Source organism: Canis lupus, chromosome 36 (assembly GCF_011100685.1).
Source record: "Canis lupus familiaris isolate Mischka breed German Shepherd chromosome 36, alternate assembly UU_Cfam_GSD_1.0, whole genome shotgun sequence".
In the NCBI taxonomy this organism is placed as follows: Eukaryota; Metazoa; Chordata; class Mammalia; order Carnivora; family Canidae; genus Canis; species Canis lupus.
Genome location: NC_049257.1, coordinates 14,117,349 through 14,130,112, shown reverse-complemented (window position 1 = coordinate 14,130,112; position 12,764 = coordinate 14,117,349). Strand labels below are relative to the sequence as shown.

The window sequence follows — 12,764 nt, the reverse complement described above, 5'->3', positions numbered from 1 at the left end:
ATTCTTTACAGCTATGTGGGCATCCCTTAGTTTCCTCAAATTGATACGTAAAAATAACCATCCAACCAACCTCAGACAAATTCACTATGAGTCAGGTTAAAAATGAAGCACAGTAAAGCCAGTCCATAATTTTGCCTAAACACAGATAAAAACAAGGTCATTGTGCAACCCACAAAATACCAAACATCCTCTCTCATCCTCATCCCTCTCTCTTGCTATGAGTGATTGTTTCTGTACCCAGTCATGAAAATTGCTCTTGCTTTCTGGCAGCATCCAATCTGAAGCAAACCCCCATTTTCATGGATCCTCTTCCAATCACCTAACTGAACCCCAAGTCCTATAATAGGTTCTTTCTAACACTCTTTTACTGAGACATCCCATGGTTCCTACCGTGTGTTCCCCCTCACTGCAATAAGTAATGAATCCAGACTGTTCGACTATAGTTGTGTTCCTGGTGGTCATTGGATGAAGGCAGTGTCAATGCTACAAGGATGGAGATCCATGATATGCATGAATTTTTGTGTTTGAGAATGTTACTCTTTAATAGTAGAGATCACAAAAGTCACTATGTTCAGAAAGAAGCAAAAGGTAAGCAAACTCAATATGAAAACAACTGTATAGAATTGCAGAGGGCACAGAGAGGGAAAATGAAGAGAGTATGTTGGTTGATCATCATTCTCCTCCTTAGTACCACCATCACCACCACTGATCTGAAGGAGAATTCAGAGCCTGGAGAGAGGTTAAAAAATGTATCCAATAACATGGAGTGAAGCCATAGGATCTGTAAGACTGAAGTTCATGGACAAGACATGACACCGCTAGCCTCTAAGTGTTGCCAAATATTTGCATGCCAGTGGAAAGAAACCTTTTTAAATGATGAGCTAAGCCAGGAAAAAATCATTGAACACTGAATTTTTTTTTAAAAAAAGTCTTATTTTAAAATTAGGAGATGTAATATTACAACTATCGTTGAAGTTTTCTCATTTTATCATGATCAAAGAATTTCTTTCTTTGCCTTTTAAAAAATAAGTCTTTGTTTAAAATTTCAAAAATGATATAACCAGTGAGCATTGCATTCTCTGGGTGTAATACTGCTATAGTAATAAACTGTTGTTGAATAAAGTAATTTTGAATCTAGTTCTTGTAGATTTTTTTATTTTACTGACCTCCTAAATTGATGAATAAAATAATGTTTCTCACTCTACTTCTTAATATTGAATTTATTTTTTAAAATTTATTTTTATAAATCATGTTGGTTGGTACTATTATGTCAGTAGTACTTTTGATATGATGTAATGAGGGTACTTCACCTAGGAATAAACCTAACAAAAGAGGCAAAGGATCTGTACTCAGAAAACTACAGAACACTCATAAAAGAAATTGAGGAAGACATAAAGAAATGAACAATGTTGCATGCTCATGGATTCGAAGAACAAATACTGTTAATATGTCTATGCTACCTAGAGCAATCTATACATTCAATGCACTCTTTATCAAAATGCTATCAACTGGGCAGCCCGGGTGGCTCAGCAGTTTAGCAGTGCCTTCATTCAGTCCAGGGCATGATCCTGGTGACCCAGGATCGAGTCCCACATCGGGCTCCCTGCATGGAGCCTGCTTCTCCCTCTGCCTGTGTCTCTGCCTCTCTCTCTCTCTCTGTCTCTCATGAATAAATAAATAAAATCTTTAAAAAAAGAAAACCAAAACTGGTGGCACTACAATTCCAAATTTCAAGCTCTATTACAAAGCTGTAATCATCAAGACAGTATGGTACTGGCACAAAAACAGATAAATGGAATAGAATAGAGAAACCGGAAATGGACCCTCAACTCTATGGTCAACTCATCTTTAATAAAGCAGGAAAGAATATACAATGGAAAAAAGTCTCTTCAACAAATGCTCTTGGGTAAATCGGACAACCACATGCAGAAGAATAAAATTGGACCATTTCCTCACCCCATACACAAAAATAGACTCAAAAAGAATGAAAAACCTATATGTGAGACAGGAATCCATCAAAATCCTAGTGGAGAACACAGACTTCTTTGACCTCAGCCACAGCAATTTCTTACTAGACATATCTCCAAAGGCAAAAATGAGCTATCTTGACTTCATCAAGATAAAAAGCTTTTGTACAGCAAAGGAAACAGTCGACAAAACCAAAAGATAATCAAAGAAGATATTTACAAATGACACATCAGATACAGGGCTAGTATCCAAGATATACAAAGAATTTATCAAACTCAACACCCAAGGAACAAATAATCTTAATCAAGAAATAGGCAGAGGACACAAACAGACATTTCTCCAAAGACGACGTACAAATGGCCAACAGACACATGAAAAAATGTTCAACATCACTCAGCATCAGGGGAAAAGAAATAAAAACCACCTGACACAGGTCAGAAGGCTAAAATTAACAAGTCAGGAAATGACAGATGTTGGCGAGGATGCAGAGAATGGGGAACCTTCTTACACTATTGGTAGGAAGGTAAGCTGGTACAGCTATTCTGGAAAACAATATGGAGGTTCCTCAAAATGTTGAAAATAGAGCTACCCTACAACCCAGCAATTGCACTATTGGGTATTTACCCCAAAGATAAAAATGTACTGATCCAAAGGGGCATCTGTACCTAAGGTTTATAGTAGCAATGTCCCCAATAGCCGAAGTATGCAAAGAGCCCAGATGAGCATCAACAAATGAATAGATAAATAAGATGTAGTATATATATATATATATATACTACTCAGCTATCAAAAATGAATTATTGCCATTTGCAAAGATATGGATGGAACTAGAAGACATTATGCTAAGTGAAATAAGTCAATCAGTGAAAGATAGTTATCGTATGATCTCACTCATATGTGGAATTTAAAAAACAAAACAGAGGATCATAAGGGAAGAGAAGAAAAAATAAAACAAGGCAAAATCAGAGAGAGAGAGAGACAAACCATAAAAGACCCTGAATCATTGGAAACAAACTGGGGGTTGCTGGATGGAAGAGGGGTAAGGGGATGGCGTAACTGGGAGATGGACCTTAAGGAGGGCACATGATGTAATGAGCACTGGGTGTTATATAAGACTGACGAATCACTGACCTCTACCTCTGAAACCAATAATACATTCTATGTTAATTAATTGAATTCAAATAAAAATTTAAAAATTTATTTTTTATAAACCATGTTGATCAGTACTATTATGTTGATAGTACCATTGATATGATGTAATGAAAAGAGTACTTTACCTCTATGGTTTTCCTCCCCCAAATATACAATCCCTGTCTAATCCTGAGAAAAATCCTAAGAAAAATATCAGATAAGTCCCATTTTAGAGGACATTCTACAAAATAACTGCTCAATACTCCTCAAAACTGTCAAGGTCATCAAAAACGAGGAAAGTATGAGAAACTATGAGAGCCCAGAGGAGCTTAAGGAGATATAATGGCTTAATGTAATGTCTTCCCTCTACATCTTTGCAATACTTTGTACTACTAGATATTTAATCTTTGCCAATATTTCAGCTAATGGTTCTAGTATTCGCTGCTGATCATTACCCAAAATCTATTCATTGGAGTTGCTGATAATGATTTCTTTAATCTTATAGGATTTTAGAAGTCAGTAATGGATATTGATTTTTACTGAATACTTTTTCTGGATCTATCAAAATGATCAAAATTTTTCATAAAACCATCATTGTATTCCTGGGATCAACATTGCTCATTACATTTTTTCATGAACTGCTAAATTCCACTTAACATATTTAGCAATTTTTAATCTATTTTCAAAAATAATTATATTTCGATTTTTTTTATACCATTCTTGTTTGTTTTGATGTCAAGGTTACACTTGTTTTATGAAATGAATGGGTAGTTATTCCCCTGGTCCACACTGGACTCACCATATCCTCAATCTAGGAGCTGCATTTACATAGGAGCACTGAAGTCTATCCACCAGTATTAGGTATTGTCATTCCACTACATTAACCCAAGAATATCATCAGTTGGTTGTGCAGTTCCAGTGGTTTTTATTTTTACTCATGGAAGGAAGGAGGGAAAGGAGGAAGAAAGGAAGAAAGGAAGGAAGGACAGACAGAAAGAACAAACAAATAAAAAGTAACTATCCATTCATCAACTAGGGGAAAACCATAATCAATGGTTTGCCTTTTCATTCCCAATAATTAGAGTCTTTCATGGAGTTATTGATTAATTAAAAAATCTGCTTTTTAGTGAAGATTATAATGTTAGTGAAAGTTATTTCTTCTACCAAACTGTTCTTTCATTTGTTTACTTTGCCTAAAGAAAAATAATTGCAATGATTATTTTTATTTTATAGGGTTATTGACTGCAGATTGCAATTACCATGTCTGATGCAGTAATTCTTCGCAGTGTGAAGAAATTTGGAGAGGACAATTATGGTTTTGAGTCAAGCACATTCTGTAAGTGGCCTTTTTCTCTTACTGTCACTTATATAAAAAGAGGTTAGAGCAAAAGTGGACAAACTAGTGAAGTTTCAAAGGGCAGAGTCAAGGCACAATAATATGGAGAACCATTACAGGATGCACTTCTCACCCACAAATGGGTGGTTCTCTCCAGAATCCATGTAATGGAATGTTTGAAAATGCTAGGTAAAAACACATGAACTGTACATTGAAGGATATAACCAGTGGAATTGGTATCTTTTGCAATATTAAAATCATGACAAATCCAGAAATGGATGCCCAAATCCATTTCACTGATATCAAAAAACATTTCAACTCTTACACTCTCACAAGTAGAATGAATTGGGTACTGGCCACATATGAAGGCATTGCTTTGATGATCTTATACTTCAAGTTAAGGTCTACAAAAGCACCAACTGTGAAAGCCACATAAGTGGAATTTAAACTGTACGTCACCTGTTAAGTTCCCATGCCTGGAGAAGCTAATGTCAACTCATCATGTGATAGTTTGTACAATAAATTATGATCCTGGGAAAAAAACACACAAAGTGTGGGTGAATGAAAGTATGTTATCTATAAATATCTCTTTCCCAGTAAAGTAGTGTTGTTCCAGCATTGGTTATTATTATTGCCTTTATTCATCTATCATTATAATTGATTACAGTGGTGATTATTCAGCGAGAAACTACTGAGACTGCTGGCCAGAATGCGATGATGGGAAAGAGGACCCATAGCATTACTACTTAACATCTAGTGAGCACAAGTGATTCCAAGCAATTATTATTATTTTTAAAGATTTATTTACTTATTTGAAAGAGAGAGAGAGCCTGAGCAGGGGGAGGGGCAGAAAGAAACCATAGGGGAAGCAGTCTCCCTGCTGAGGGGGAGCCATACTGAGGGGTCTTAATCTCATGATCCCTGAGATCATGACCTGAACTGAAACTGAGAGTCAGTCACCTAACCGACTGAGCTGCCCAGGTACCCCTAAATTATTATTTTAAAAAAAATCCTATGATTTTACAACTTACAGAAGAAGAAAATGAGACTTAGCTGTCTCTCTCTTTCTCTCTCTCTCTCTCTCTCTCTCTCTCTCTCTCTCTCTATATATATATATATATATATATATATATATATATATATATTTAAACTTGGCAACGATTACAGGAACAATAATTAATGGATCCATTATCCTAATCCAGTTCTGATTCCCAAACCCAAGATGTTATCTCAATCTATTCTATAATGCCTCTTTACTCTTACTTAAAGTACATAATTAAAATGCCAGAGAATCAGGATGTGCTGTCCCATGGTGATGGTTGACATTAGCACCCTGAATTCCTTTCCCTGTTGTTTCCCTATACTCAGTGACCTTGCATCCTCACTTTCACTTCCTACCCTTCATTGGCTAGCCTGGAGAAAATCACATCCACCTCAATACTGTGATTTCTCCTGGCATGGGAGTATCAACATCATCTTATTGTTTAGTTAATTTGTGGTCTCAATTTTAAATAGATAAATTCTGATGTTTCCAAGGAACCAAACAATAAATATTCATTTTACTTGGTAGTTCAAAAAATTAGATTTTCTTCAGCTAATTTAAAAATGTTGGTCTCCAGTGGACATTCAAAAAATACAAATATCTTAAAACTTATAGAAATATTGAAAAATGTAGTCAAGCCAGCAGTCCTGAACCTGACAGGGTATCTTCTTGTGTAATATGAAGGAGACAGAGAAAGAAAGAGAGAGAGAAAGAGAGAGAGAGAGAGAGAAAGAGAGAGAGAATGAAAAAAAAAGGAGAAAAAGGCGAATAGTCATTTCGCAATGTTCCATGAATAAAGCTAATTTATGGGAATGTTTTTCCAGAGCAAAATTGTTTTTTTTTTTTTCAGAGCAAAATTGTTAATGACTATGTCATTGTGTCATTATTATTAACTGCTTTGTGCATTGTTTTTATCCTGACAGATAACAATGACAAGAATTCAGGGTAAGTGACTATTTCAACAATACATCACCTTTTCTAGAATAACTTCCTAATACTCCTCTTAAAGGCACAAAGCAGACATAATATTTTCATGCATATTGTACTTCCTATAAAATGGCATAGGTAATCCATTTCTTTTCTCTTTAGAACACTGCTGTAATTTGTTTTCAAAAACCTTTTAGAATATCCCTCTGGATTAGGTCCACATCTCTCCTATGTATCCAGCAACACCATAGAATTTCAAACCTAAATGGACAAAGGAAAAGTTGAATGAGTATGATTTCATGAGCGCAGAGGAGATCCCTAAACCTCAAATTCTTCCCACAGGCAAATAATAGAAGCCTGAAATTTAATTATTAGATATTTCTCTTTAGTTTAAGAGTTTACATTCTCATATAAAAAATGTCAGTTAATCATTCATTGGTATAAGAGTAGGATTAGATTGAATTTAATTTAGAAGACACAAGGCAGGCACCAGGCAAGTTTCTGCAAAAGAGGTGGTGGAAAGGCAGAGGTTGAAGTTATTAAGGAAAGTTTAAGTAATTCGCAGTAGAGAGGAGTGTTGGATGTGGTAACATTAGTTTCAGACTAGGAGTGCTAGGGTCAGCCTGGATCTAGAAGAATCACACTTTTCTCACTGGGTAGAAAAAAAGATGAAAATGAGCATAGGTGTAGATGAACAGCAAGGAGAGAAAGCACAGGAAGTTTGAGTGAATTTTTCAGTTTTTAGAGATGATGTTATCTTCTGATAGATGTGGTAATGTAGAATAAGAAGATCATGGTGAAGTTTGAGAAAGCTTCGGAGAGAAATGGAACAATCTGTAGACAGATGAAGTACAGTGATGTAAATTGAGCTAAGGCTGGAGACCATACTCGTCTGTCCATTCATTTCACAAATATTAATTAAGTGCCTATTAGGTATCAGAAACTATTACAAGTGCTGAGGATACAGAAAAGAACAAAATGGGCAAAAATCTCTGTCCTTGAGGAGCTTACATTTTAGTAAGGGTGACATAATAAGCACCGTAAATAAATACAATAAATAGTATGGTAGCTTGTAATAATCTATCACTTTCTTTCTAAGAAAAAAAGCAAACATGGAATGGAGATATGAAAAGGTGTGGAGAGGAAGTTGAAATTTTAAAGGTTTTGGCCAGGGAAGATCTCATTGAGAAGGTGACTTATGAGGGAAAATCTGAAAGAGATGAGGGGGTTGGCCATGCAGGTATCTGAAGAAAGTATTCTGGCAAGAGGAAATAGCAAGTGCAGATGGTCAGAAGTGAGAATAAATTTGATTTGAACAAAGGTCAGCAAAGAGGCCAGATGCTTGGGCGCTGAGAGCTGGAGTGCAGTAGGAGGAGACAAGGTCGGAGAGCCAATTGGCTAGACCGTGGAGGCCCTTGGACATCTCAGCAAGGACTTAGGATTCTACTCTGAGCCAGAGGGGAAGCTGACTTCCCCAGGCACGTGCATGGCACGTGTTGGCATGAGTTCACAGGGTTCACAGGGTGAAGTTCACAGGGTGAAGAGTTTGTCTCCAGCAGGCCCCACAGCTTGGCTTCAGGAGGAGAGGGGCAAACAGCTGGATGGATGCAGAGTTGAGTTTCCAAAGATAGAGGCAGAAAAGGATTAAGGAGGATGGTAAGAATGTAGTCCAAATGGTTTGTGTGAGATCTGGGATGCATGGGGAAGGAAGTACAACCTTGATGGGCTGTTGAGAATTATAAAGTAATGAGGGCTTAAGGGACTGCACACTTCCACTGGGATGACAAATAGGTGTATAATGAGGAAGGAAGTGACAAAACAGGATACATAGGCAGTCCCAGAATACCAATGGAGTAGAGCAGTTTCTGGTGAGAGAAAGGTCCAGGGTGTGTCCATGAATGGTGAAGTAGAAATCTCTGAAGTTGCGAAGGTCAAAGATGGGTTAGATACAACTTTATGAGAGATGAAATGAGTAAGAAATACTAAGGAAATATGATTTTATGGGAAGTATGGGAGTTTTTAAAAACTTTCCATCGTATTAATACAATTTAATGTAATTGTAAAATTTTTAAGTGCTAAAAGGAAGCTTTAATCAGCTTATCCAACCACCTCAACTTATAAGGAAATATAAGTAGAAACGGGTTGAGGGTCAAGCCTGGGGTCCAATAGTTATATGTTAGTATAACTGGGAGTAGAGAACACTTTTTATTTTCTTTCAATACCTCTCAGAAAAACTTCGCTGAATCTCTGCTGAACATGAAATATAGCTATACTGAAATCTCTGGAAGAAGTAAATCTGAATGATAAAATCTTGTTTTTAGGATGCCAGGTTTGGCAAGAATTTCTCAGTCAGTGGGGACTTTATTTCTTACTAAAGGATGACTCATAAAATCATCACTTAAGGAGAATTTCTCTTTGTTTTGGAAAGGATGGTCTATAAATCCATATGTTTTTCTCCTCAGGTTGCAAGATGAGAGGAAAGGTGACAGCAGCCAAGTTGGCTTCTTTCAATTGGTAATAAAACTGTGCTGATTTTTGACATAAATTTTACAACCGCAAATTGTTCAGCTCATGGAGGGAGTGTTAAATCTTTAGTCACTGGCAGGTTTTTAACTACAGTGTTCACTTTTTCAATATCTTTTCAGTAATAAACTTTGCCTATGTAATAACATGCTAAATGGCAATTAGAAATATATTGGTAATTAACACATAAATCCTGAGGCGCCTGGGTGTCTCAGTCTGTTAAGCATCCAACTCTTGATTTTAACTCAGGTCCTGATCTCAGGGTTGTGAGATTGAGCCCTGTGTTGGCCTCTATGCTGGGCATGGAGCTGCTTAAAATTCTTCCTCTCTCTCTCTCCCTCCTTGTGCCCCTCCCCACTCTCCCCCCCCCATAAATAAATTAATAAATTAATTAAAAAGTACATAAATCCTATCTGGTAGATCAGAAAAGTGTCCTGGAAAATAATCACTATGCCCATAATTATTTTAGTAAGGAAAATCATTATAGTAATCATATGGTGTATATTTATCCTTATATGTCTTTAGAAATTCCATAGTTTAGGTCTTTTCTCCAAACTTTCACAAAGTAGAGGCATTTCTAGGCACTAATAGGCACTTGTTTGTCAATATCAGCTATGGGATACAATTTATGCTATTGCTGAATGCTTCACACAGTATTTCTACACGGCAATGGCATCAATGCCAATGATCACTTCTCACTGAAGTTGTGAATCAGTGGCAAAGAACTGAAGCCAGTTCTTGAGGTGAAGAATGAATTCAGAGACTAGGAAATAAGTAACATAAACCAACAATGGAAGAGTCTAGTGTTTTAGATAATTGAGATACCACTTATTTTGATATAATTAGTGAAAGCCCTACTGTTCAATTAAGATGGTTCCCATAAAATTTGGTGCTGAATGCTATCTATCAGAATCTAGTAACTAAAATTAAATAGTCCTACTTCTCCCGCTTTTCACCCATAGATGATCTCTGAATCCTTTGTTTTTCAAGTTTCGATTTTCTTCAACGACTGACATTTGGCTGATGTTTGTGGGAAGTTTATGTGCGTTTCTCCATGGACTATCCCATCCAGGCGTGCTGCTCATTTTTGGCACAATGACAGATGTTTTTATTGCATATGACACTGAATTACAAGAACTCAAGATCCCTGGAAAAGCGTGTGTAAACAACACTATAGTCTGGATCAACAGCTCCCTTAACCAGAATGTGACAAATGGAACACAGTGTGGGTAGGCTGCTATTTCTTATTTTTTACTTTTTGTTGTTCACATATTAAATTATAATTCAAAATGTGTAAATGGGATTTTATTAGTTGAACTGAAATGATATCCAACACAGAGTGAACAGAAACATAAATTTAACCCATATTTCTACAAAATACTCTGCCTTGAGTCTCTTCCTATCTTATCAGGTTTTTAAATACTAACAACAAAAAAAATAATTGGAAATTGCTCATTAAATATATCACCCATATTTAAGCACTTGGTAGACTATAGGCTTAAGGACAAACACTACCATATACTAGGAAAGTAAGCCATGAATTTTACTTGCGTCTTTGTCATGTCCCATGTCTACTATGCAAGACTTCTTTGTATTAGTTCATAACACCTTTCTGTTTCTTAACTTCTGTGGTTGTGGCTAATGGTCCACTTGATCTTCAGCCTTCTTTCTATAATGGGAAATTCATTAGTGTACTACAGCACTTGGAGTAGGGGGCTGCTGGTCTTTGTAATTGAGTTTCTATGGAAGAGTGGTACGGTGCTATAAAGAGAAGGGAGCCATGCAGAATTAGCCAGAACTCACTAATGATAATTAACTCATTTTGTGATAAGTCCAATAGGTAGCTTTGTAATCAGTGAGTCTGTAGTATTCACGGTGTTGACTCACTGTCACAGCATGGACTTTGTAGCCTTTCTTGCACTGCCTTGGGCCAGAACAAGCTCATTGGCATGTATGAACCCACACACTCAGGTTCAAGAGCCAAGGGCAGGACACACTCTAGCTTGAAAGAACTTGGAATAGCTTCCCTAGGCAAATTTATATTTTTCCACTTCACTTAAAAATTTTTCTACATATTTGATTTAGATTATGAACAAATCCTCCTCGACCACTGATACTCTTCCATGATATTATCTATTGTTCAGGTCTTTCATCCATTCACTCATTTAACCAAAATTGTTTGAACACCAACTACATACCAGGAGCTTGTGTAAGTCTTAAGGATCAGTGGTTATCTTGAGTCATGGTCCTTATCTTCATGGTGTTTAGGTCTAGTTAATGAAATCATCATTAGATCAAAGACGATTCAAATAAACATGTAGATACAGCTAGGTAGTACTTGATAGAAAAATACAGGACAACATACAATGTGCAGAATTACCCTTTAAAAAATAATAAGCTGGGCAGCCTGGGTGGCTCAACAGTTTAGTGCTGCCTTCAGCCCAGGGCGTGATCCTAGAGACCCAGGACTGAGTCCTACATTGGGCTCCCTGCATGGAGCCTGCTTCTCCTTCTGCCTCTCTCTCTCTCTCTGTCTGTCTCTCATTAATAAATAAATAAAATCTTTAAAAAATAATAATAAGCCCACTCATTAGAAATAAATTTTCTAATGTCTAAATATATATGTTTCTTTTCTAAATGTGGAAGTAAGATTCAGAATAGTTGGTATAGAAGAGTTACTGTTGTCCACGACAGTCTTTTAAGTCATTTATCTTAGAGGACAAAAGTGAAATGCTTTTTACAGAGTAGTCTGACTACAAAATGTAATGTTAATTACTTCCCCCTTTGAAAAAAAAATGCATTCGGATTCATATATGATGTAAATTGACCCAAATCATTAATAACATTCAAGAAGGTAAAATTTTCTAGGGAAAATTCCTGAAAGTATATCCTGTTATACCTTGAAGTTTGGAAATAAATGTTAGAGGACCAAAATTTGAGACGTATCTGTGGTATCACGTGCTCATAAATATTTATTAAGTGATTTAAAGAATGAATCTACTATTAACATCTACATTACTAACATCCCACAGAAAAGAGTTTACTGTGGCTACCCATTACACTTTATTTATTCTTACCGGGTCATATACTTGAGGTGAGCAGATAATGAAAAGCAAACAGGGGCTTTCAGAAGCTCATTGGCTTTTGCTGAATTCATATGATACAGAAGATGTAAATGGACATTTGTCCTTTCTAAAATTTCATATGGGTATCTGGAGTTGTGTAGACCACGTCTTTCTCAAGCCTTTTCTTTACCAGGAACTCCTTTGATGAGTTACACACTTTAATTGTGGACTATTACAGTCCCTGACATGACTACTGTTTTACCTCTAGGTAGATGTTTGTTTAGCTTTTATGTAGTTAAGATCACTGTGAAAGTGGATTTGGGTGGGACAAAAGAGAAGGGAGTGGACATTTTCCTACCATGTAAGTAGTTAACATGCCTCCAGAATTACTCAACTCTTTTTTGCAACTTTCTTTCCTGGAAAAGTATATCATTAAAAGTGATAAAAGTGATAAAAGTGACTTTCTCCACCTATTAGTCTTGGACAAGGTTATGATCTTATCAACATAAACATGCATGTGTAATGGTAGGAGTGAGTTTTTCTTTTTCATTTCACTGATTGGTTTCAATATCAATTGTAATCCATTGGATGGAATTTTTCAGCGAAGCCTTCCAAACTGCTCTCAGTGCATAATGCTGAAAAGTATTATGGAACATCAAGCTTCCTGATTAGTTTATCATAATTTATTTGCTTAGAATAGTTGAAAAATAAGGCAAAATAATGAAAGATGACTGAAGGGGAAGTCTTAAGAGTCCAAATACCACAGTGCAGC

General features: G+C 36.3%; 2 protein-coding genes across 2 annotated transcripts in view; both read left to right on the top strand.

Annotated features, from left to right (window-relative positions):
- The first annotated feature begins 4,359 nt into the window (after window positions 1-4,359).
- ABCB11 (ATP binding cassette subfamily B member 11) overlaps window positions 4,360-12,764 on the top strand; it is a 76,890-nt gene continuing 68,485 nt past the window's right edge. Inside the window, 4 exon segments of the mRNA NM_001143932.1 lie at window positions 4,360-4,435; window positions 6,401-6,422; window positions 8,867-8,918; window positions 9,918-10,156. Coding sequence (NP_001137404.1) covers window positions 4,360-4,435; window positions 6,401-6,422; window positions 8,867-8,918; window positions 9,918-10,156 — 389 coding nt within the window.
- Window positions 4,695-4,871, top strand: LOC119867826 (ATP synthase membrane subunit DAPIT, mitochondrial-like). Its single transcript, XM_038584750.1, has one exon. It carries the CDS (start codon window positions 4,695-4,697, stop codon window positions 4,869-4,871), a length of 177 nt encoding a protein of 58 aa, XP_038440678.1.